The sequence below is a fragment of the Meleagris gallopavo genome, chromosome 2 (genome assembly GCF_905368555.1).
Source record: "Meleagris gallopavo chromosome 2, MGAL_WU_HG_1.1, whole genome shotgun sequence".
In the NCBI taxonomy this organism is placed as follows: Eukaryota; Metazoa; Chordata; class Aves; order Galliformes; family Phasianidae; genus Meleagris; species Meleagris gallopavo.
Window position 1 is genome coordinate 87,789,953 of NC_139405.1, and position 27,216 is coordinate 87,817,168.

At 34.9% G+C, this 27,216-nt stretch overlaps 2 protein-coding genes across 6 annotated transcripts in view; one reads left to right on the forward strand and one right to left on the reverse strand.

The window, feature by feature from the left end:
* The window catches only part of MCPH1 (microcephalin 1), a 120,081-nt gene that overhangs the window by 43,200 nt on the left and 49,665 nt on the right, over positions 1-27,216 (reverse strand). The window contains exon 13 of one of the 4 annotated variants that reach the window (XM_085217917.1): positions 297-2,004. The exons of the other annotated variants lie outside the window; for them this stretch is intronic. Coding sequence (XP_085074043.1) covers positions 1,981-2,004 — 24 coding nt within the window. The 3' untranslated portion in view covers positions 297-1,980. Of the gene's footprint in view, positions 1-296; positions 2,005-27,216 lie in introns of those variants that run through there. 4 annotated transcript variants of the gene reach the window in all.
* Positions 1-27,216, forward strand: part of ANGPT2 (angiopoietin 2) — a 43,167-nt gene that overhangs the window by 9,606 nt on the left and 6,345 nt on the right. Inside the window, exons 2-6 of one of the 2 annotated variants that reach the window (XM_085217919.1) lie at positions 13,140-13,295; positions 16,221-16,342; positions 17,891-18,123; positions 20,111-20,241; positions 26,700-26,801. In XM_085217919.1, the coding sequence (XP_085074045.1) occupies positions 13,140-13,295; positions 16,221-16,342; positions 17,891-18,123; positions 20,111-20,241; positions 26,700-26,801 (744 nt within the window). The remainder of the gene's footprint in view (positions 1-13,139; positions 13,296-16,220; positions 16,343-17,890; positions 18,124-20,110; positions 20,242-26,699; positions 26,802-27,216) is intronic. The other variant, XM_085217920.1, reaches the window with a different exon arrangement.

The window sequence follows — 27,216 nt, forward strand, 5'->3', positions numbered from 1 at the left end:
AACAGAGAGTCTATCCATTTCAAACAATTAATATTCAATAAAATTCCCTGGTGAAGACTTATGGAAAAAAATTCCATAGTTTCGCTTTTTTTTTTCAGAAAAAAAACTGGTTATAAACAGGGTAATGCAGTTATTCAAAACCTACATTTTTTAAAATACAACTTTAAATAAATTGATCCAGGAGGAAAAAGACAGCTTAAGTGAGTGAGTTAAAACAAACACGATCTTAGATTTTTTTTATGGTTTTAAGGAAATGAATTTTTTTTTTATTTAAAAAAAGTCTAAGTCTCCTTAGAGGAGGTTCAAATTTTGACCTCATATTAACTATTCCTGTGTTTTTCACTTATGTCAAACTTCCATCCTGATGCCACATTTTCTGTCTCATATAATGATTACCTGTAAAGTGACAGTAATAAAAACAACAACAGCAATGCAACACAAAATGAACAAACAAGAAAATCAGCCAACTTAATGTGACTGTTACTGGAGCCTTAATGGGAATGTTTTGTGAAAAGTACCCTGATGTGATGAAATGGAGTCCAAGTAATGAGAGGGTAAACCTCAACACTAATAACCTAACCCTTAGGAGAGCTATAAACTGAAACAAGTATAAACAGTCTGACCCCTGCTGAAGACTTACCAAATACAAACAAGGACTCTGACAGCAGAGAATAGGATGAACAGTTAAACTACAGTTTACCAGCAACAGGAGAATGTTTAGATATAGTTTAGTAATATCCTTATATTTTTTTCCTGACACTTTCATGTTTATTTGATTTACTTGCAGAGGAAAATTATCTGTGTCTTGACATCTTCTTTGTTAGAGTAAACTTGATTATTTTAAGAAGGCTGTGATGACAGTGTACAAAATCCCAGGCATGTAGAAAAGTTCCCACTGATTTATTAGTGAAACTGAGATTTCATCTTATGTATCTAGAAATTTGTTTGTCTTAAAAGGCAAAATGTTCTTATTTTTTAAACAATTTGAAGTTGCTAATGGAATAAAACAGCAAATCAAACACAGGCTCTAAGGCTTTCTTTCACGTAGACTAACTAATAGGGATACCAACAGGAATGCAACAGTGATGATTTTAATCACAAGGAAATGCACAATCCCATTTTCTTGGCCCTCTGAAATCACTGTGGGAGTAATGCTTCCCAAAAGGCTAATCTAGTCAAGTTCTTCATTTTCCCCAGTGGGTTTCCCTCCAAGTTCACCATGTTGTTTGGAGTCAATTAGACAATTCCCTTTCCAGCTCTCTTTTTTAACTCATTGTCTTTATGAATTCCCAGTTGCCTTTCACAAATCCCTGACACAAAAAATTTTGCCCTTATGCAGATCTGAATCCTTTTTTTTTTTTCTTTCATTTTGTTTCTTTAAAGCCATTCATCTTCCTGACTGTCCAGTCTGAATTCCCTTTTCACTATACCTCTTGTGATCGAGGATTTTAAAATCTGGATTGTTCTGTCCTAACTGTTAAATTTATTTTCAACTCCCACCTACACGTGTACTCCTCTGGTTAAGAGGCTGCATGTAGCATCAATGGTCTTGTACTTTTTCCATTGTTATATCTGGTTAGTCATCTTCAGAGCAGTCTCGATCCAAAAAATCTCCTGAAAGTACCATTAAAAGTCTCTCTCTTCAGTGGGCTATTGCAGACAGAGAGCTTCCTCTCATGTAATACCCATCCATCCTAAAGTGCATACTTTGGTTCTCAGCCATTTTTGGTGAGAGTTGCTCCTTGCTCCCCTTCTGTTACAATCAACGGCAGTAGAGCTGTTTGTTTAGCTAGGACCTGGCTCCTGTTTCTGGTCTTCATTGAAAGGCTCCAAGAGGTGCTGTCTGGCTCTAGGCTTTCAGGAGCACTGACTGGAACTCAGCTGAAGAGGTGACTTTCCATCACTAATTGAGCACTCTGCAGGGCACCAAGGACAAAGAGGAAGTTTTCTTCTTGGTTCTGTTCCAATAAATGAAACTGCTTACTTTCCAATAGATAAACCCAGCTATTGAGGCAAAAAGAAATATATATTTTTTAATTGGGATTACATCATTTAAAGTATTTTTTTCTCAAGCATGTTTGTCACACGCTACATTTTGCTTCTGCAATATACTGCCTATAAGCGCTGATCTTTTTTCCAAATATTTGTGTTTGACCACTCTTAACACAGTAGCTTCCTGTTTTATCTTTCAAGCATGGAATTCCTCAGAAGCTTTTGCTTTCAAGACTCTTAACTGTGCTAACAGAACAACAATGGCAAATAAATAAGTACCATTTGAGCAGAATATACACCAGGATGTTCAGTTTTTGAACTAAGCAGAGGTGAGCACATGAGCTTCCCTTCAGGCAGAACTCTGTGCTACTATAGTCAGTAAAGTCCATTTTGGTTCTGGAGTCCTGCTTTCCTGACCCAGTAACTCAGCAACGTCAGGGAAGTTCTCTGACAGCTCTGGTCTGGCAAACAAGGAATTTACTGGCTTGGGATGAAATTTTAGTAACTTTTCAGATACAGCACCATTCCCTGATCATGTAGCGTATTAGCAATGGAAGCAATGGAAAGGGAGACTTTCTTTCTTTGTCCTGTCTCAGGGATGTATAATGGCTTACAAAAGGAACCATGTGAGATAAAGGTTTTCTCTTTTTGGAAACGTACAGGAAAATCAGTCTGTGAATTCTTTGTAGGGAAATTCAGTTCTTCAAAACTGAAATCAGCAGCTGATCTTAAAGTCTGGAACATTCAAAAACTGGCGTGTCTTCAGCTCAAATGAATGATTCTCTCTTACTGGCATTATCAAAGCTTCTTCAGAAAACCTTCAAAAACCCTTAAATTTCATTTGGCATTCAATACACCACAAAGTCTAAAAAGTGCTTTCAGTTTCTTCTATCTGTGAAATTAAAAAAAAAAATCTAATGATTTTTCATGCTGAAAGGTGTTCTGTTTGGAAAAGGAGACACCCAGTTTTATAGCTTACAAAAGGGACTAATTGTATTACATAGCTTCCTAACTAGTTTGATCCTTGAACTCCGAATCATTCTTCCTCTTGGTTGGAAGTGGAATGCAAGATGACTGCTTCCCTAGAAAGCAACGCTGAGAATGAGCTGTGAATGCCTAGCTCTCTTTCACTTCCCCAGTAGCATAGTTTGAAGAAGAGGAATTTGTTTCATGTTTCCTCAGAAAACTGCTGTATCACACCATGAGCTCTTCTGTAAAATAAGCTGTTTTGTTGAAAGAGGAATCTTAACAAGCTTCACTTGATATTGAAAAGTGAGAGAAAAAGTAGTTTCTTATTAAGGAAACTCTGTACCAGATACAAAATGGCTAAAAAATTCTAAAGCACTCAAAGCTACGTAGCTGTTGCCTTTCATAAAAAAAATATATATCCTAAGTACTCTCTTCAGCATACCTTACAGATAGTTAATTTTCTGCTGCCTGTGGCTTGATGGAATGGAAAAAAATACAAAAATGAGAAAGCATTACTTTAGGTCTGGGATAGCACCTGTGTTTACCCAAATCTGTATTTTCTAGGCTAGAATCTCATCTTTACACCAGTCTGGAAAAGTCTTATTTCACTGAGAGTACCATGCAAGTACAACATACAGCTGAAAACTTGCAGGGTTTTCTCTCAGAAGTTTGAATATTCAATTTGTGAAATTATAGTTCAGTGCTATAACTCAGTATTTAAAAATTTAGTATGGGTTGGCAGTATTTCTTAAGTGGTTAGTAAATAAGGAATCTTGTTCCTGAATTGTTGTGGCTTGTTACACATAATAAGGAATATTTATATTCATTTCAGTGAATGGCAGAAGCATCACTGGCTTCATGCCTTCCTGGCTTCAGTGCTACTGAACTTCGGCAAAATGCCATTCATGACTCAGACTATTTATTTATTTCTTCTTTATTTTTAGACTAATGGGAACTTTATGAATTCCTTTCCTGATTTCTAAAAGAAATATCATTTAGCTGTGATCTTGAAAAACAGTGATTCAGAATCTTAGATTACTGCCTTAATCTGTAACTCTTAATGAGAGTGGTTAATCATCAAGTAGTTGAGGTTAGGTCTGAAGACACTGTTGTTAAATTCTACTTCAAAATTATTTCTTTATCTGTACAGAAACTCAGACTATTAAAAGATTTGTCAAGATGAATACATATTAGCAACATTTTTTGAATTCTCAGTGTTTGAGATTTTATTTACGTCTCGTATAAAATGCTTGTCTATGTGCCATAAAACATATATGCTTCAGTGGTAGTACAAAGCACGTAATGTCATCCTCCAAGTGACAAACCACCTGAAAGCAAGTGTAGTTAGGAGAGCAGTAGTGAGAAATCACTTGTGCAAAGCAAGGTCAGAGTGTAGAGTCCTGGGAGCTCAACTTCAAAAAAAGTTGGACTTGATGATCCTTATGCATCCCTTTCAACTTGGGATATTCTATGATTCTAAGTTTACAGTTAGGATAGTTTCAGATCTCAATGCCTATTTCCTTTCCCTTGGTACTATTTTTCTTTTGCCAGGTCATGATTTTAATTGTAATTCTTGTAGTTAGTTCAAAATATGTAGTAGACAGTATGATGATGCTGTAATACCCTTCACTGTTAGGTACAAAATACTTTCAGTCAAGAATACATAATGAAAGTAATTCTTTATTGATATTTATGCAGACAATAGAGGCACTTCATGCATTTAGTTTCATGCTATATTAACGTAATATTTATTTTTTATTCAAGTAATTATTCCCAATGGAAGTTGGAATTTTTTTCCTTTGATAGAAAATATAAACACTTACTAAACATCTTACCCTATATAAGATATACACTTGCATCTGATTAAGTTAATAAACTTAGTCCACAAATGACATTAACAGAATTATCTCTGCATAAAATGTACTTTCTATTCTAAGAGTTAGCATTTAAGTCTTTTGTATTTTATTTACACAGTTTTTTTGAATTTTTTTTCCTAATAAATCACAGCTCACTTTCAGCTAGTATTCATTTATGATGTTACTTTCACCTTCTGTCTGCTGACAGGAAGATGAGATAAGAGAAAAATCTTAGCTGGAGGTCTGGAGAGGCTGACATGCTCAATGGAGCATGTAAAAAGCTAATACCAAAGAGACATCTCAAGCATTCCCATATACATTCCCAAAAGATTTTTGTTTTTCCTCCCCTGAGAAACAGCAAATAGTCCATAGGGACTTCCTGCACTAGGGAAGGAAAAGAAATATCCATTTTCCAGACATGGTCACTTTTTTCTTCTGCAGTGTACCATTTTTCCCAAAAGTCAGAGGCTACTGAGATTGATAACTGACTTAGAAAACTTAGAAAAATGTGTCATTTTAATAAAAGCTAATTTAAAATAGCTGAAGGTCTGATTGATGTGAATTGATGCAATGCCTTTTAAAATATTTTTTCTTAAGTCTATCAAAATGACTCTTGGAAGGCATAGTGGTTCCTCTTATTTTTTTTTTCCCCTCTTCCTAACTTTAAGCAGTAGCAACACTGATAGACGTTGAAAACAAGTATGAAAGTTTAAAGAGATTAAAACTGTCTCCAAAATTGGAATTTTTATAATACATTGCAGTCATGTGCAGAGATAAATGTAAGCATAGATGAAGAACCTGGCAATATTGTGCTGCAGTAATTATATATATGCACATTAAGCAGAATGTGTGGCTTCATATTGCCTCTATGAGCTGCTATGATGAAACTGCTGTGTTTGCATAATAAATGATACTACTTTATTTTTAGAAAAGTACCTTACATTTTACCGTTACCCATGTTCAATACAATCCAGAATGTCTTTCCCCAAAAAACCTTTCCAAATGCAGACTTCAACTATACTACAGATAAACAATTTATATACTTGATATTTTAATTGAAAGCAAAGTCTGTTAAAACATCTTCAGGAAAATTGCATTTTATGTCTTTATATATGTAAATATGTGTACGTGAATCAGAAATTTAAGGGTACATGGATGAGCTTCTACAAAACGTCAGTTGTATATTTACAAAGTTAGAAAAAAAAGGTTTCAAATTATGGGCTAGATTCTGTTTCAGATCCCTCATGAAGAAGTCAGACACGACCAGAATCCAAAGAACATTGCTACTCTGAAACAAGGACAGGCAGCCAAGACCAAGCATGGCAAGGTTATGGATACTCATGGCATTTGGAGTATGAGAAGTAGGAAAGTCTCGTCCATATTTTGAAAAAGTATTCAAAAAAGAATTGATGAGATTTATCAATGTTTTCCTTATTTTGCCTTGGCATTAGAACTGAGCAAAACTTATGGTTGCTTTAAGTTTATTTTCCATCTTGTTCAGTTTTGTATATTAATGCAATATCATAGATACAAAATCTCCACATGATGTCTACAGATAGTCAAAGGGCTAATTAAATTAAGATTTAAGTTGATCTAAATTCAAGTTAGATTCTAAATAAGTTGTGAAAGAACGGGACGTTTTTAGTAGGGATGTAAGACATATAACAAAAGCTTCTGACATCTGAATATATGTCAAACATTGTAGCCTCAATGCAAACTTAAAAAATGATCATCTTAAAAAATTGCTCATTGTTCCCTTATCCTCCCATTTTTTCCTTAGGTTAGTTCATGCAGGCTTAGTCAAATAGTCCAGTGACGTAAATGAGAGCCACTTCAAGGAAAAGCAAGGAACACGTGTTTGGAGCATGGACGCATTTACCAGCAATCACCTCTTAGACAGAATGAACTCCATGAAATGCAGCTGAGCTTCATACATCACACATAGCAGTTACTGGGTTTATGTGGCTAAAGATATTTTTCATGTAAGATTTTGCTGATTTAAGTACAGGGCTATTGAGGTATGACTTCAGATAAATTTTGACCTCTTTGAGGTCAAAATTTCTAATAGCAGGTATGGTGTTAGAAAGAATACATTACAAAAAAATAAAGATGATCTTTAAATTTCAGTAGACAGGTTGTGAGAATACCTAAAAACATACGCTTTTGAAACTTTCTCAAGTCTACAGATGATGTCTCTAGAAGTAGTAAATTACTTGATTTAGTAACCCGCATTTGATACAAGGAAAAAAGATCTTGATAGATTCTAATGAAGATTATGCAAATGATCGTGCTACTCCAGCCATCTACCTACTTCTACCAGTGGACACAGCACTGGGTAGAAAAGTCATGATTAATACTATCAGTCTTTCTGAAAATAAACTTTACAGTTGACAGAATTGGATTATAAACATTAAAAAGAAATCACCAAACTTTATATGGAAAGACCATTTTTGCCAGTAACAAATTCCATAACGTGAAGCAAGCAGCCAGTACTATTTCTTCCATAAATACGGAGTAACATTTAGAAAAGAAGGAATATATATTAATATAGCTGTAATTTCTGCCAAGAACATAAGAATTTCATTTGTATAGACTAATCATTTGGCAGCAAAGAGCAAAATCAAGACCTCATTTATAACTTTAAATGAAAAAAAGATTAAGTGTCTACAAAATGTACAAATAATTTACTGATTCTTTGGAAAATCATTCTGTAATGTAGACACAAACTACATAATAACAATCAGGAAGGCTCTTAATTTAAATAAAAACTGGCAAACTCACCTCCTTCACAAACAAATATTATCTCTCCTAACAGTTCAGAAACAATTTTTTGCTAACACATACTCCACTTGTTGTCTTTTCTTTCCTGACAATTTAAAGCTTATAAAAAAAATAAGACAGACAATCTTGGCTATTAAAATAATATTTTGGAATGTGCTCCAGTACATCTTTTGGCAGGTTAGCTGAAGTATTTTAAACAAATTTTAAGATTTCGTATGATCTGAAGTCCTGAAGGATGACAACTCCAAACTGATATCCTTGGAGAATTTTGTCTCTTTAAAAATATGTAGCCATAACTATATTTCAAACCTTAAATACATCTTTTTTATTTCCCAGCTGCTTTTCCACTTTAAGCATATTTTTAAAGACATACTTTTTCTCCCTCTGTGCTTTCATTTTTTATATTTACTTTTTTCAAGAATACGTGCCAAAGTCTTAACAAAGCATTTAAAATGTTTCATTAAACAAAATCCACTGAAGAACCACTGAAAAGCTAAGAATTGTCACTGAAATATATATTTGTAACATAATTTTCACAAGTTTCACTTGCATGAACAAAAAGAATTCCCCACACCAAATTAACAAGTGTCACCACACCACCAACAAATATGGACGATTTACATGGGCTCCATCCCTTGGTCACTTCACCACATTCTGGTAACAATACCACATTCTCTGCAATCACTACACTCTGAATCTCAACAAGCAGTTCTTTCTTTCAGATTAGGTACTGAAGTATTAATATTCCTTTCCCTCTCTCCTACTTTTTTTTTTTTTTTTGGGGCAGTATTTACTGATTTTCTGAAGAAAGATACATCAGTAAGAGTGAGCTATTAGGTTTTGACATTTACTACAAAGTAACTATCATGCAGTGAAGGTTAACATATTTTAACTCTAAAGCCTTATACTTCACTGAATTAAGAAGAGATTAACGATTATCTTTTCATAAAGAGTCACGCAGCAAAGGAGGACTCTGGCAAATAATTCCTGGTGCACTTTCCAATTTGAAGGAAAATACTGTAGAAGACAGACATGTGGTGTGAACCAAACTGCCACGCTCCTGAACTGTTGGATAGGTGCTGGAACATTTCATTCTTGTCCCCTTCCTTCTTGTCAATGACCCAAGCCATTCTCCCTCATTCAGGAATTCTGACCATGCCACTGCTCATAAAGGAAGCAGACTCCTTGGCAGGAGCTGATAAAGAGCACTCTACAAAGACGTGTGTCACAAAGAACTGCTGTCTTTCAAAATATCTGCAATTCCTCAGTGTTAGTGGTGAAATTCAGCCACAGTTGCCTTAACAAAAGCATAGATTGCAATATTCTTCCACTCACTTTCAAGAAGACACAACGGCCTCCCATTCTGAGAGTATGCAACAGGAATATATACTGCTCTTGCTAAGATCAATGGGAGAGGATCCCACTAGTAATTATTGCATTCGTATTAGAAGATGAAAGTAAGCACCTGCCACTAAAACAAATAAATAAAAACAGCCCCTAACAAAACCAAAAAGAAGTGTAGGTGTAAACATTTTCTATTTCTGCACTTCAATATTGTATGAAGAAGAGGGAATGGATTATAAATCAATAGAGATGGGTGCATACACCCATTCAGGGTCAAGAAAAGAGATTTTCATGGTATGTATATTCAGAGAATGCACAAAATTAGGAAGAGAGGGAATACAAAGGAAAGAACAGAAGGGGTTTATGAATTTATGCCTTGGAGGACTTTTAGGGGAAAAAAAACCACTTAATTGATCCATGTAAATTCGATGCTTCATGTTGCTTTAAATTAGAATAAATGAGACAGATAATGAACCTGGCGACCAATTTTAAAATAAATCTATTTTGATGTTCATATTTCATACTTTCAAGTAAGCACTAATACCATATTCCCTACGTTGTCTATTTAATATTTTTCAGTTTGAAAACAGATTTGAGGACAAACTGTTAAGCTTTAGCCAAGAGAATAATACTTCAATGGTTTAGAATGCATCACATTAAAGATATATTATTTGGAAAAAGCAGATGACAGTGTTTAGACATGTGGCAATAGACTTAAGGATATTCAAATAAGATAAAATACAAAGATGCAGATCTGTGTACCTAAACAAGACTGCTTTGTAAAGTTGCAAGCACAGTGACAAAGGGTTTAAAATCTTGCAACCAGAACTGCCAGATGCCTTAAACTGTAATCACAGGTTTTGTGTACTGTAATCAGAGCAACCTTACAGCTAAGAGCTTTAGCTAGGGAATTGCCTAAGCCTACCTTAGCTTGTTTACCTTACCTTTAAGCCCAGAATTAACTCATTTTCTAGTAGTAGGTTTTGGAATAACTCAGTGATAACATTTTCAAAGAAGTCTTGCAATTCTGTAACCCTATTTGAATATATGACCTTGCTCAGATTCTCATTTTGACCTCTGCCTGTAGTGAACAGGAAACCAACCTTCAAGAACAAGGTTTAATATTCACAATTACCTACTGAAATAATGTATTCATTTTACTGAAGTGGAAAAGAATCAAAGCTCTTGATAACTCTGTTGAACTATTTATTGCTTCCTTTATTTCTATTATGGTGTTTTTTTCCTAAATGAAAAACTATATTTTCAATACTTTTTCATATTGGAAACGTATGTTGTATTGAGGCAAATCAAATGCATTCTGATTTTGGAGATTTCCCTTCATTTTCTTTTAACAGAAGTGCATTTAGAGTAAAAGTCTTTTCCAAGATGCCCATAATGACGTCCAACTTTTCAGTTTCAGTTTCTAAAGTTAATCATGACTCAGATTGTTTAATCCCCATGTCTGCAGCCCCTTCAGGGAAGACACATTAATTGTTCTCAGTCTTTATGAAGCACCATCTAACTTTGGTGAAGAATTATATATTTTTATCTAAAAGCCTTCATACTCTTGCACATCTCCTTGGACTACGTTGCACTAAATATTGTTTCGCTTTATTATTAAAATTATCACTATAATCCAATGTAGTAAAGTTTAAAATTCTACCATGTTTGATCAAACTAGATGCATCCTTGGCAGGGAGGCTTTCGAAAATGAGGAATATCTAGGAGCAACAGGAGAATAGGGAAGAACTTGAATCGCCATAGTATGATGAAAACTGAAGATCCCTTCATCAAATTATCATGCTCCAAACCAACTGATTTTACGCTGACTTCTAGCCTTCAAAAATCTTGTCATAAAAAGAACACCTAGTGTTTCCTAAAGGCTATTTTTAAAATGCTAGCTACTTAATTCTTGAGGTATAGCTGGGTGGTAAATACAGCAGCATTTTAACAGATATGGGTCAAAGCTTGTGCCAAGTCAGAGATTTCTGTTGTGTGTTCCAGTTCACCAGAGTTCAAAGAATGGAGCGAACAAACAGTGTTTTGAAGTCTGGTCACATTGGACAGAAACAAAATAATGTTGATTTTAAGTAAAGCATACATGCTGGCTATTTATTATTTACTAGCATCTTCTTTGTAGTTCAGCACATTCTCTTGTTCAAACAATGTTGGAGTGATCTCACTTATGTGTCTTCCCTGAGGAGCAAAAGCTGCAAACTCTGTCTTTAGGTACTTATTTTTGTCAGTACAACAGCATCCAAAGTCAAATTTTTAGTTGTATTAAAATGCAAAGGAAAGAACTCAGTATTCAATAACTATACTATGAAAAGGTTTGCTTAAAGATCTAGTATTTGTATAGCTCCAAGAGATGATCAACAAGAGCAGTATTTGTTTCATAAATAATGGATACAGGTAAGCTATCAAGCTGACTCATTTTAAAGAGAACACAGAGAAAGCAGTTCAAAATGGAGTCCATTTCTCTAAGTTCCCCCAAACTCAAATCAATCTTCCCTATCACCTTCCCTCCTCAAGGAACTCTTGCAACGTATCGCACAGACAACAAAATCCATACCAGGACACTAGAAAGCCAAATTCATTATTCAGTCTTGTATTAAGCAATTATGGTTAACAGCAGTGCATACAAGGATTACTTTGCAACTTTTCTACTAGTTGTATTATATTGACTTTCTCCCAGAAGCTCTAAAGAATAGGCAAAAAAAAAAAAAAAAAAAAAAAAAAAAAGACCCTTCAGCAAACAGGATTTTAAAAATTACTGTTTTGAAATACTTCTGGCTTGCTTAAACTCCAGTAACTTGGAACTTTAACTTCAGCTATTTTTTAAAACTTTTCTACATGTCCAATATCTTGTCAGAATTTTTATTTTTTTTTTAAATTTCTGTTACACAGATATACAATTCCCAGATTTTGAAAGGATATTTTGTGCTTTCTACAGTAGCCATAGTCCATTTTTGGTGGATTTGTCTGTAAAAAATTACTCATTTTTACCAGTAAGGTTTCGTTTCTTTTGGTTTTTCTGTTTTTTTTGGAAGAAAGATTTGACTTCGAGTATAGGCATACGTATGTAGATTCAGATTTTCCAATACTTTAAAAAAAAACAAACAACATTCACTAGATATTGAAAAAAAATCTTTGAAGCACTAGAAATGAAGCAGTTTTAACCTATAATTTGGAAAAGCTAACTAGAAAGACAGTGAAAAAGAATCTATTTCTTAATGCTGTAACCTAACTCCTTACAAAGAGAAGTAAGTTAGGCTCATAACTCTGAACATGGTAGCACTAGAAATATGGCATCACTGATATTTCAGATAGAAGCTTAATTCTAGAAATTTCCTGTCAACAGTAATGATTTTTAACAGAGTTTAAAGATAGGCAACTGACTCATGAATGTATTATGAAATACTTGCAGAATTGTCAAGAACATGATTCTAAAGAAGCATGGAGAAAAATCATGCTGCTTTGGATAATCCAGGACATATAGGAAGAAAGATTTCATGAAATGCTAACTGAATTTTCTCTTTGCTTTCTTTGAAAGCAGCATATTCCTCTATAAAGTGACTACCATTAGTTTAGTCATTGAAATAACTTTGGAATCAAGTATTTTAAACAGTTTTTGCATTCCGAAATAATAAGTATTTAAAGTATTTATGGGTTTTCCTACTGTTTCATGTCTTTATTTGAAAGTTTCTCTGATAAAAATACGCACATCAGTGTTAAATGACATTCGACCCCTTCTCTGACATCAAGTTGTGTGATGAAAAATGCTCTTGAAAATATTTGAGTCTGGGTACAGGAAGATGACTAAACTGCTAAGCTTTTGTCTTCTAAAAAATTCCCATCGCTGCCAAAACTGGTGAAGCCACTCTGGTGGTTACAATGGTGGGAGCACTACCATAGAAGAAGTTCCCAGTGTCTGCAAGCATTCTCACCGCTAAGTTCTATCTACCTCCAGCAAATCTGTGTTCCTGCCTTTAGAAAATAGATGGCCACACATTCCTTGTCATCTTTGCCCTTCCTCTGACAGAGCTTAATGTTGGGAAGCTTTGCAGAAGTGGAAAACAGACAAGGACAAAAAAACAAATTTGTTTAGCAAGGCAGACAGCAGGCTTACTGTACTACCCACCCCCCTTCCAACATTTAAAGAATGCAACTATCTTCTTTTTTTCCTTTCCCATGTAGCTTGAGAATTACATCCAAGACAGTATGAAGAAAGAAATGGTAGAGATCCAGCAAACTGCAGTGCAGAACCAGACTGCAGTAATGATTGAAATAGGCACAAACTTACTAAATCAAACAGCTGAGCAGACCCGCAAATTAACAGATGTTGAAGCACAAGTAAGTAAAGAATTTCAACCTAAAAATGCTTCTGCTTCCCAAACGCCTGTAACCACATTTAACGCAGTTTAGTGTTACATTATGCAGTTCATCAATTAAAAGTCAATCATTATGTAAAAATGAAAGTATCCTGTATGGATACGTTTGTCTGAACATGTGGAAATGCTGCTTTGTGTTTGAGCATCACCACTGCGGTTAAATTGTCTGGATTAACACATAATTGTTACTGGGTATTTTTGGTTATTGCCAAACTCTGGGCTTGCAACTGTGCCTAAGGAGTCTTAGCACCATTCTAACATTCTTTTCTGATCCTCTGAAAATCACAATCACTCTCCAATAAAAGGTCCTTGTTTTCCCAGTGCAAGCCCCTGTACATCTGCTACTTCTTTTCCTGTGTCGTAACAGCAATTACGAAGAATATACTCATCTCTGAGAGAGATACATGTGGAGTTGGTGAAGCTGTTGTCCAGGTAGCTGGGAAAAGCCCACAGCTCAGGAATCACAGAATCATAGACAGGGCTGGCTTGAAAAGGACCACAATGATCATCTAGTTTCAACCCCCCTGCTACGTGCAGGGTCACCAACCACCAGACCAGGTTGCCCAGAGCCACATCCAGCCTGGCCTTGGATGCCTCCAGGGGCAGGGCATCCACAACCTCCTTGGGCAACCTGTTCCAGGAAACTTTTGCGCAGTTGCAGAGTCAGCACTGACATGAGCAGAGAGCTGGAGGGAAATCTGTAAGAAATGCGTCTTCCTTAAATTTGCTGGTGATAAAAGTGATTTATTGTTTGTTTGTGCCATAACAGCAACCCATTCTTTTTTTCTTTTTTCCAAAAATGCTCTAACCTTAAACCTCTTGGCATCTCTTTTCATTACACTTTGAAAATATTTCATCTGCTCATTCGCATGCCAGGAGTTGGACACACAGTCCTTGTGGGTCCCGTTCAATATGGGATTTTCTATGATTATCATCAACAGCTCTACCCATCTTAAGAAAACATAAATATTTGGTAACATGAAAGACTTCTATTATGGAAGGATTTGAAGATTGTCTAGGAAGACAATTGTGTACATCCATCTTCAAAGCAAATGTTCTTTAAACTACCACTGTAGGTTCAAGCATACACTTTGGTAACAGTATGCTTTTATACAACTCTTGTATAGCTCTTCAGTTTTCACCTCTCCCCACCAGATCTTAGCAAGCAGGTTTCCTTCCCACTCTGCCTTCGTTCTACTTATTAAACTGTTTTGTTTGAATTTTCTTTTGTGTTTAAAAAAAATTCTTATCAATGAAAATGGGTTTTTTTAAAGAGTGTTTTCACAGATGCTATGAGTGAAAGAACAGATCATTTCCAGATCATTCCCAACACAATGCACTATACTGCTCTTGTTCAATGGAGTGATACACCAACCAACCAACAAGAGATGAATTAAGGAAAAAAAAAATAATTAGGTGGCAGCTACTGGAAAACTATATTCAAGTAAACTTGCCTACAGTATGTTAATCTCTAAACAATTTCAAACAACAAAAAAATTGAAAGATTTATCTTTAACTGAGAAGTATTAACTACAATAAGACACTGTGTGAAATAGAATGCAAGTTTTTAATATGGTCTACTTTTTAAAATAAGGACAAATCTAATCAGTGTAGGATGGTATGTATTTGTAATTTTTGCTAACATGGTAGGAAAATTAAATGTGTGTAATCCCTTGGACAAGTGACTATAATGTGTGCACATCCTATATTACATTACTAATGCATAAAACCTAAAATACTTGCTAGGCATTTTACTATCTGTAGAGTTCATCCTGTGAATACAAATATACTTTTAAACCTAACATGAGCCTTTGTGAATTCTTTAATAAACGGACAGTTTATAGTTCACAGATGTGGATTCAACTTTCTAACTGTATTAGGCAGCCCAGTATTTTGCACACATTGAGAGAATGTATTTATTCACCGTAATGACTTGATGGAAATTATTCAGCTATTTTCTGCTTAGAGGAAGAAAATCATCACTGACTTTCCTTCTCTGCTTGGAATTACTGGTGGCTGGGTGAAGGTCTTAATTAACAACATAAGGAAATTAACCGAACAATTGCACTCTCAAGGACACTTTTTTGGCAATAACTTTCAGTTACAGTTAATTGTGAACTCATGTCCTGAATGACACTTTAACATGAAGGACATGACTAATCAATTCTTCCTGCCAATGAAAGCCAAATTCTACTAAATTAAAAAAGCTGTTCTAAAACAATGAGAAAGTACTTCTAGAAAACATGCCTCAAAGTAATGCAGTCCAGTACAAAACAGAAGCACTTTCCATGTTTCCTAATTTCTTCATTTCGAGACAAATAAATGTAGACAGTAAATAATCCATATACAAAAGATGATATTAAAATGCAAGGAATTAGTTGACAAATGTGGCCACATGCTAAACATTTTAAAATATAATTTGGGATTAAGGAAAATAGCTAAGAGTGATCTAATGGTTTTAGAGAACTGGGCCAAGATTTCCACTAGTGAGAGAGACGCAAAGTGCTTTCTTTCTACAATAGGTGGAGAAAACAAATCTTATTATTTTTTGATTAACAACCATAATATTTCCAGTAATGAAATAAGAGCATTATAACAGAAGGAAAGGTACAACAGTAAAACTAATGTAAACAGTAACTCTCAATCATTGGTCAGAAATGCAGCATATTACTGAAACATTACTGATAAATGGTAGTGGAACAGCAAAATTAGTGGAAACTTGTGTATTCTTCTTCATTCTAATTCTGAGAGCATTTGTATCTAAATCTAATTTTCAGAAAATGACTTTTGCTGTATAAGTTTACACATGACTTTACAATATCAAGAAATTACAATCGGTTTAAAAGATGTATCTTGATTTTCAAATACTTTTATGTATTTTATTTAGGTACTAAACCAGACAACCAGACTTGAACTTCAGCTTTTGGAACATTCCCTTTCAACAAATAAATTAGAAAGACAGATTTCTGTTCAGACCAGCGAGATAACTAAATTACAAGAAAAAAACAGGTAAGCAGCCGATCAATTTGATAAAATGCTATTCCATTATGTACCCTTTTTAGAAGTGCTCATGTGCTTTTACTGGTTTTAGAACTATATTTATTATGTTGTTTTTTTTTTTTAACTTCAATGTAGAAATTTTAATTTTTTACTGAAATTGTGACATTTTTCAAATTTTGTTTTTAGAAATTGCAAAACGCTGATTAAATTTGTCAGTTCTCATCTCTCAGTTAAATACTTATTTTTATACCACTCTTCTATGCAAACACATCATCTTTCTGTTATGGGAGGAACATTAACTTTAGTGAATTTACTTGTTTCAGTTACAATTCTACTTTCATGCAAAGTACTTGAAGAGAAAATTTGTGGTTATGTTCCATAGAGGGGAAAAAAAATGCATGTTTCATTAAATCACAATTCAAGAATCGTCCTTAGAATTGAAGGCCTAATTTTGTGACAACTGAAGCTGATCTAACAATCAGAAATGCTTGTGCTAAGACAAGAGTACTGGTGGTTATCCTCACCTAGACAAGCAGATGAATTTTCAGTCATTTTAACTCCCTGAGTCAGTTTACTTCCTGGCCTCAAACACCTCTGCTGCGCAAAGAGGAATGAAGAGAAAAACAGATTGTAGAAGTCCTAATATTTCATTAGTTTATTACCAGAGTAATACTTTTTAAAGGTTTGCCCCATGATACATGTTTTCCATGTTGTCCCGAGTGTCCATTAGACAACCTAATTAGACACTATATTGTCCATTAGGCAAACTTCACCCCGCTGGTTATGCGTCTTTTAATGTTAGCTCTGTCTGCACCAGAACCAATGCAATAACTTTCTACCTAATCACCCATTCAGGCCAGCTCCCACGCTGGAGATGAATAAGGAATATTTGCATTCTTCCAGGTCTTAACACTATAATATATATTATATATATTGCATATTATAAAGAACATATATTTTCAAACAAACAGATTAAATGTATTTTTATAATTACATATTTTAATGTATTTTTATAAAAATATAACAATTACTGTAATACATGATATTTGAAAAGTTTAAAGGCTTATCTGTAACTTATTTTTGACTTTTAATAAGATAAAAACATGCAGTCCTTCACTATTATGAATACCATTCTCTCAGAGATTAGGCAAGACACTTCATAGTCACAAGCAACAGTTACTTTGGATCTACAATCATCTTATACTGATCCTTCATGTACTACTACAACTACTATCCATTTTTCATGACTAAACGATATCTTTCATTTCCTAATGTTGAATTAAGACCAAACTGATGCACTTCAAAAACTTATGATACAACTGTACTAGATAATATTGTTTATTTATGAACTAACCACGGGTTAGTTTGTGGTAGCAATGGTAATGAGAAGATGGTTGGACTAGATGATCTTACAAGTTGTTTCCAACCTTGTGATTCTACGATTTTATGATTCTAATTAGTTCTAAAATAAATTAAACCATACCTACAACAGGCTTAATGCTCTTCACATCAGTTCAGAATTGTTTCCTGAGGTCCTAATTGTAATCTTTTATTTAGCTTTCTAGAAAAAAGAGTTCTTGAGATGGAAGACAAGCACACTCTTCAGCTGAAGTCAATAAAAGACGAAAAAGATCAGCTTCAAGTCCTAGTAGCCAGACAGAATTCCATTATAGAAGAACTAGAAAAGCAGTTAGTTACAGCTACGGTAAACAACTCTGTTCTGCAAAAACAGCAACATGATTTGATGGAGACTGTTCATAACTTACTCACTATGATATCTACACCAAACTGTAAGTGAAAGCACACATATCATTTGAGTGACCTTCCCTAGCTTGTGTAAAATACAAACTCAGCTTAATTACCAGTTTTTCATACTTCTGTTTCCCAAAAACTGTATTTTTTCTGCCTTAAATTCTGCATCTGAGTTAACTGACTTGTTTTTCTGGGAAAAAAAAATGAACAACAAAAAACATTTACAGGGTTTGTTTTCATTATCTTGCTCATCTTCTGTGATTTATATCCCTATGCCTACTCAGCTCTCCAGTAGTTCAGCAAACTACAAAAACGCCAAATATCTCACCTAGCATTCATTCATCTGGCAGTGCACTTTCTCTTGACCACATATCTAAGTTAGAACATATGATACAGGCTTGAAAGCCTTTATTCCTGGCTCACGAATACTGGTTTTGCCACCTCTCAATGTTCAGTGTACATAGAATTGATCAAAGAAAGGACAATTTATAATGGCTATTAAATGCAAAATAATTGGCACTGGTGGCAGTTACTAGCACCTATGTACGCCCCAGACTACAGAAAGAACCAGCCCTGAGTAGTAAACCTCCAAGCTTAAAGCAAATCTTCCCTACTTATCTAAAAATCACTCAGCGTAACAAATTTTATAGGCAATAATCTCATTCCTTATATGCTTGGCAGTCCTGAAGGAAAGCATAGATTCCACATTTATGCAGGATCACATCCTCCATTAAAAGCCACAAAAAATATGGTTTGTGAAAGTTATGCATAAAAGTTAAACATATGAACAAATTTCTTATCTTGAATTTCATGCCCGATACGGAACTCTGACAAATTTAGAAGTTAGAGATGTGCTATATAAAAGAGTAATGAATCTATCATGCTTGCCTTTAAAGCTATCTGAGCCAGAAATCCATAAGCCACCTCTAAAAAAAAGGAATTTAAATACCAGGACATTTCTTAAATAGTTATTATAACTTAAAAAACAGTATTAATGGACTATATTGTATTACTCTAGTTGAATCAGAAAAGGAAAAGGATGTTTGAAAGTACTCATTTTAAAAAATAAATTCCTTTAAGTCCTCACTTTAAAAAGTCCTTAGTAATACGATGTTGTAGTAGGTTTTCCTAAACGAAGTGAAATCCCAAGTTTTTTTTTTTTTTCCCTTCTGTATGTGTGTGTTAATAACTGGCACAATTCCCCTTAAATACCATTAGCAAAGCTGTACATGTTATCTGCTGATGTTATCTGCTGTGCTAGTGCACAAATAAGTAAACAAGTCAAAGTCATGTTGGCTAGGCCACCATTAAAGCCAGAGTGGAAAAAATAATGAATGTTTGCCAAAAAGACAAAATTAGCAGGGAAAGCTTCTAAGACAGTTTACAAACAATGGAGTGTGGAAAAGCAATTAAAACACTGAATGTGTTATTTTTGTATTTAAGGCAAAACATGAAAACAGGTAAATAATGAATAAGTGAGCCAAAGAGAACAGAATATTAAGAAACTATAATACATTCACATACTTATATAGCAACTAGAGCTTTGTACTAACTGGCTGTGTTTGTTAGATTAAAATGGAAAATACACAAAACCAACCTCCAAAGGGTCAAATATGAAATATCAGTCAGCAGGCTAAATGTCAGGAAATTCCAACCTTCATAGTTATTAAAGAACTGAACAAAAAGACATTCTGTAAAACAAGAAGGCTTAGAGATATTAAAATGTATCTTTTACACAAATGAATTCCAGAAGGGATGTTTCAGGAGTCGGTTGGCCTGAAGTGCCAAGCTTTAGTTTGGTACATACAAAGTTGTTTCTGCGTAGCATCAACACTTTTCAACCTGCCAAGCAATCATGCTTGTTTTGGAATAAAATCTCTTAGTACTATAATGTAAAGCATAATTAGTAACTTAACCTGTCATTTCTTTCAGAACCAGGCATATGTTTGGAACTGCAAAGCTATAAACTGACTACATAACTGACTGTTAGTAAATTTTAACTCACTCTCTTTATTGCATTTTTAGCAGCTAAGAATAACTTCATAGCTAAAGAGGAGCAAATCAGCTTCAAAGACTGTGCTGAAGCTTTCAAATCTGGACTCACAACAAGTGGAATCTACACCTTAACATTTCCTAACACTGCACAGGAAAAGAAGGTAGGATGCCTATAAATACACAGTATGTGTTGAAAAGTTATTTGATCTAGTAAACATGCTGGTTTAAAAGTTAGTTGATAGCTACTTTAGCATTTTTTCATGTAGGCAGTCATTGATGTGGATGCGAGTATCTGAAAGGAAGATGAAAGCACTTAAGGTTATCAAATCTCCAACTCCAATACAATTGCTCTACACGCTGAATGGCACAGACAACAATGACAGCCTAAAATGCATGAAAACCTTCAAATAAAATAGTCCTTTTCTTAGAATATATTCCTGTCCCATGATCAGGACAAACCAATGCATATCATCTATTAGTATTTTACAGACATGACGACCACTGACTATACTTTAACAGCTAGTTTATTATTGGATGTTAGAAGAATGCAGCATTCCATGAGATATCACACTGAACTAGAACTTTCTCTGCAGCTTCTCAAGCTGAAGATCACAACACCCTCAAAAAAGGAAAGTCAAAGTTAGTATTTAAGGCAGCCAGGTGGGCCAACGTTTTCCTGTTTCCTCTAAGTTCTTCACATGTTCAGTGCCCTTCAAGTAGTAAAAGGAGTTAAAATCAGACTTCAGAAAAATGGACACGGAAGGGTTCTCAAGGATGTGTAGTCATGTAAGCCATCTATTAGTACTGAACCCATGTCTGAGATTCAGTTTAGATCAGCACAAATAACAAAAGGTGATAAAGAAATTTCCTTGAAACTACTGCCTTAAATAGCTTAAATAAAAGGTAAGATAAGTGGTTTTGCTGTAGTTCAATATCTTTTAAAGCCTAGAAAGAGGAAAAAAAAACAAAGTGTAAAAAAGTGAAGGAACATTTGGAAATGCAAATAGTAAAACTGTAGTAGTAAATAATTGGTTAAAAAGATTTCATCTAGCCCAAGCCAGACGTTGTGATCTTTACCCTTAAAAGTTCTCAACTAAAGGAAATAAGCCATTTGTTTTGGTAAGATCCACAAAATACAAAACACGAAAACTACAATTTCTGCAGATAACATCTAGTGAAATAATGGTATCTGCAAATTTGTGTCTCCAGAAAATAGACTACTTTTCCTTTGGAATAACCTCATCTATATTTGACACATTTGCTTCACAGGAAAATTAGTTACATAAGATGAAATAAAATGTAGTATTATGCATGAAGCAAAAGGATATTTAAATAACATAGATGTCTACAATCACAACTCTAAGTGCAAGTTACTGCATCTCTATAAGAAAAGATTGCAGTGGTCTTTCCTAGACATCTCAGAACAAGATACATTCTTTGAATCTCCTAATACAACTTGCCTCAAGAGTTTACCTTTGGTTCTAATTTTATTCTCAAGTATAAAGAGCATCAGTATTTTCTAAAAGCGGACACAAGTGCATGCCATATTACAGAGTGGTAATTTCTGAGTGTCAGAAACACTGTGTTTGCAAAGTCAAACTTTTAGTCAGTTTATATGATCTGAGAACTTAAAGCAACTCAGATTTCTACCAAACTGAAACCCAAAATACTGTATTCCTGAAACAGTTTCCTAGACTGTAAAGCATTGAATGCTTTCCCTTTGAACATAAAGGCCTAAAACACTTAGCCAAAAAAAAACCCACAAAAAAAAACCTGCAACATTTTGACAGCAGTGATTCACTACGCTAAAAAAACAGGTTCAACACAGTAATTTAATTCAATTTAATTAAATGTTAAAAGAATTTTAATCTTATTCTGCCTACTTCCAATAAAATAAAAATGACAAAAAAGCTTGACTTTTTTGAAGAAAAAAAAAAACCCTAAAAAGTTCTAATCTGATCCAGGCTTTTTGTTTGTTTGTTTGTTTTACTATAAATAGAAATGCATAAAAGGAGTTGTCAAAGGGAAGAGAAGGTTTAGGGATAATCAACATGTTATACCATTTTCAACTGTTTATAGCCACTCTAACCAGGAAACAAAATGACCTTTTTCATTTGCCAAAAGTGCTGCACTGCTGTTTATGTTTTCATCTTTTCCTCTTGTAACACCTTCTGACCTCTCAACAAGCTTATAAACAACTTCTGTGTAATCTGTGTAACTGATCCCACTCTACTAATTTGTCTCCCATCATAATATAAAACTAAAGTATTGCATGTGAGCTGAGAGGAAGACAATTATTTCATTCCATTAATATTTTCAAACTTTCCTGTTCTGCATCAGGACAAAAGCTAAGTCCTTTTAAAAACACAGAGGAAAAACAACAAGAGACTGCTGACATAAGGAAAAACGGCAGAAGCAAACCCATGAAAAGTCAATAGCTTCATGTTTACAGCAGTAACTTGAAGCACTTAACCTCCTGATTATAGTTAGAACAGTTGAGCCTGGATGACTCCCTTATGTCAGGCTTAACCACTACCACAACCATTACCAACACAGTGTCCCAAATCTTTAAAACAGTGTCAGAGCTGTTCTCCATTCCCACCACCACTGAGCAGGGCTTTCATTGGAGAACTCATACATTTCAAATAAGCCATTTTCTTTAAACAAAACTTCATTGCAGAAAGTGATATAGGCAAGCCTGAATTTATCAGCAAAAATATTTTTGCATAATTTTTCTAATAAGTGATCACATAGATCACTAGATTAGGTATCTCCAGAAGGAGCCCATTCCATGGAAGAACTAAAACACACATACGTCATGAGCACTAAAAAGGGTGTATGTGCAGCTTCTTTAATACGACAGTGGGTGGTGGTTTGATAAGGGTTTTTTTTCTGAGTTTTGGAAGTCTGGTCACCTCACTTTTCAGCTGCTAACTTGTATTAGGATAAATTACACAATAAACCAGACATGCAGCTATTTTTTTCCACAACAATGAAAATAAGGCTGCAATTCTTATCTAGTCATATCTCTAGGAAATAAAGCAGAATACAAAATCATTGAGCATCATGACTAAAAAGCAATTTATGAGCATCACAACTCCAAAACATTCTGAAAACAGCCAGAAGTGATGCAGAGTGATGCAAAGTGAAACATCCACAGCTGCTGTGGTATGACAACTGTAGTAGATATTCATCCTGATATTCCAGCTGGTCTCAGCATTCAGAGACTGGATCTGAAAACACTTATATCTTTGGAGTAAGGACTACTTTTGGTTATATGCACCTTATAGCATTTAAAAAAAATATAGCACTGGTCCTCAGCTGAAGGTGAAAAACAGTTGTCTTTAGCTCTCACAGAATCATAGACTGGCTGGGGTCAAGAGGGACCTTAAAGATCCTCTAGTTACAACCTGTGTGTTGCAGGTAGGGTTGCCAACCACTAAATCAGGCACTAGATCAGGTTATACAGGGCTGCATCCAATCTGGCTTGAATACCTCCAGGGATGGGGCAACCATAATCTCTCAGGGCAGCCTATTCCAGCACCTCACCGCTCTCTCAGTGAAAAAGTTTCCCAACATCTAGTTTAAATCACATCTCTTTTATTCAAAACTGTTCCCCCTTGTCCTACCACTGTCTACCTGTGTAGAAATTTGATTTATCTCCTGCTTACAAGCTCTCTTTAAGTACTGGAAGGCTGACATCAGGTCTCCTGTGAGCCTTGTCTAGGCTGAACAAGCCTAGCTCCCCCAGCTTCTCTTCATAGGAAGGGTACTCCAGTCCTCTGATTATTTCTGCGATCTGCTTTTGGACTCATTCCAAAAGCTCCAATCTTTCTTGAGTTGGGGGCCCCCTCCCTTCATGCAGTACTCCAGACGGGGCCTCACAACGGCAGAGCAGAGGGACAATCATCTCTCTCGTCCTGCTGACCACCTCTCTTTTGATGCAGCCCAGTATGCAGTTCACCTTCTGGGCTTCAAGCCCACACTCCTGATTCATGTTAAGTTTTTCATCTCCCACACTCCTAAGACCTTCTGGCAGGGCTGCTCTAAAATAGTTTTTCCCCTAGTCTGTATACATATCCAGGAGTGCCCCAACTCAAGTGCAAGACCTTGTACTTGGTCTTGTTAAATCTCATTAGATTATCGTGTGCCCAATTTTCAGTGTGTCCAGGTCCTTCTGGATGACATCCCTCCCTTCTGTTGTGCCAACCGTACCACTCAGCTTGCTGAGGGTACTCTCAATCCCACTTTCTGTGGAACTGATAACGCTGTGGAAGAACACTGGTCCCAAGATGGACACCTGGGGGAATACCACCCATCACTGGCCTTCACCTGGACACAGAACCATTAACAACAACTTTCTGGCTGTGACCATTCAACCAATTTTGTATTCACCTTAAAATCCATCTTTCTCCAATTTAGTGATAAGAATGTGGTGTGGGCTCATGTCAAAGAGTTGCAGAATCCAGATAGGTTACATCAGTTGCCCTTTTTTCTACTGATGCAGTCAATTCATTACAGAAGGCCAACTTTCACAGTGCTTCAACTGCTAGAACTGCAAGTACTGAAGCAGTACACAAGATAAATCATATATGTCCCCTGCCAGTTTGTTGTAATTTGAGATGCTAATCTCTTTATTCATTTTGGCAACTGTTTGAAGACTCCTGCTGCCTGTCTAATCTTGGTATCTATTTTTACTAGTTCTATGAAATGTTACATTTCTTCCTTTAGAATATAAAACCTAGGCTAGAAGGAAAGGTCAGAAGAGTAGTATTTTAGAAATGACAGTTAGAGAAAGCCTCCAATGTGTATCATTTTACTGAAAAATGATTTTTTTTTTTAGTACAAATAAATACTCCCTCTCCCTAGATCTCTCACACAGAGAGATCATTAAGAATCTATTCCATCTACTGGCTAAAACAGCATTTTATTGTTTTTATTTTAAACTAAGCAAATCTTTTCCTTAATCTTTATTGTACCAAATAGGCTATCTCCATCCTTAAAAATACTTATGAATATATAAAATTATAGAATACCAGTCAAGCCTGTAAGCAAAATGTTTCATATTATACTTACAGATGGTAAAAATAATATCAACTTTTTAACTATTACAAGTGGGCAAGTGTACAACTATAAAGTACAACAGGAGGAAACCATACACTGAAGTTTCAAACAACTATAATTATCTTTCACCAACTCACCTTTCACAACAGCTATTATGACTCTAAACAGCATCAATGTAAACCGTTAAATTCCCTTTTCCTATGCCATATTTTCCACCCAATAAAGAAAAGAATTTCCATTTTGAACATCTAACTGACATCTTTTGGAAGCACTTACTGATGAATTTTTTTTGTGTGTGTGGAAGAAATATACGATAATGTTTATACAATTTATGCCATCATTGTTGATAAGAAAAGACTACTCTTCTCAAATTTTCTATATTGTTTTGCAGTTCCTACTAAAATTGTTTTTCACTTTTAGTAAAGAATTTGCACTACCACCGCTACCACAGTATTTATCCCAAACAGTACATAGTGCCTATAGAAGTCAACCATCTTGCCATCCACATACAAAATATTCCTTTTAGAGCCAGTACCCGTTTTAAGACATCCAGTTTGAGAATATTGCAATCTTTTTAGAACTAAAATATTTTGCTATTTTAAGGCATTATATCTTTAAAGTAATAATTGCAGATGAACTGAAATTTAGATAATATGCTCAAAGAAATTTTTCAAAGGCAATTTTTATTTTTACTAAGTTCAATTTCTATGCTATTACCAAACCATTACCAGTCATTAAATATAGATATTAGTAAAAAAAGTTCATATATAAGAAATTACATGCAGCAGAACAAATTAAATTCACTGCTTCCAGTCAAATTTAATTCACATGACATACTTTAACTGCTAATTCTTGATCCAGCTCACTTTCTTCCCTTTTTTATCTTCATGAGAATTGGTACAATTCTCTGATGTTGAGGAGAGGCTAGATATAACCTTAAAAAACAGTACCTGCTTTGGATTTCCTATATATTACAACTTGATGAAACACTAATATGCTTAATATTAGTAGCTCTGAGGGCTTACTTTCCCTTCAAAAACATTTCTGGCACATCTATCGGTTCAAAGAACTAAAATCATAGAATGGTTTGAGTTGGAAAGGACCTTTAAGATCATCTAGTTCCAACCCCCTGCTATAGGCAGGGACACCTCCCACTAAACCAGGTTGCTCAGAGCCCCATCCAGCCTGCCCTTGAACGCTTACAGAGAGGGGGTATGCACAATCTGTTCCAGAGTCTCACTGCTAGCGCTAATAAGAACACCTCTAGTGGAAGAGGATGAGAAAGACATATAGCTTCAGTGCAACTCAATCATGATTTAAGGGCATGTGTAGGTACACTGTGACAATGATTTTGATAAGAAGGAATACCACCAAAAGGTTATTTTGGATATCACAAATGATTTGTATGAAAATTATGAAAACCAACACTTTTAGGTTAATACACATTACACACTTTAAAACTTGCCAGGATGGAGAACTGCATAAAGCATATACCCTCTGTTTTCATTTTCACTTGAGTGCAGGAACTTACACTGTTACATAATTACTTTGGTAGGCCTACTGTGACATGGAAAGCAATGGAGGAGGGTGGACAGTTCTTCAGAGACGTGAAGATGGCAGTGTGGATTTTCACCGGACGTGGAAAGAGTACAAGATAGTAAGCAATGTTTTTGGAGGCATTAATATTGGATATTATAATCTGAAATTTACTGATAAAGTAATACAAATAGCATCCTTAGAACATAGGCAAGTTTTGAAAGATGTCTTTATCCTTAGATGTTCATTTTTAAAGTGTCAGAGTAGTAAGTCTCTTTGACAAACAATTTATACAAGTGTAATGTTTGTTTTTAAAGAGAAACTTCATTTTCCTTTCATCAACTCTTCTCTGATAAGTCTATATTTTTAAGTTACTTATATTTGTGTTTCCTCTGGCAACTTGCCCCAAGTCTATTAAGTAATACTGATACATTATTTCAGATAAAGATCTTTAACCTTGACAGATCCAGAAAAATTATGAGTTAGCCAACTGAAGTTAAAAACTGATCAAGGGATCTCTTCAAACTCAAAGGAAA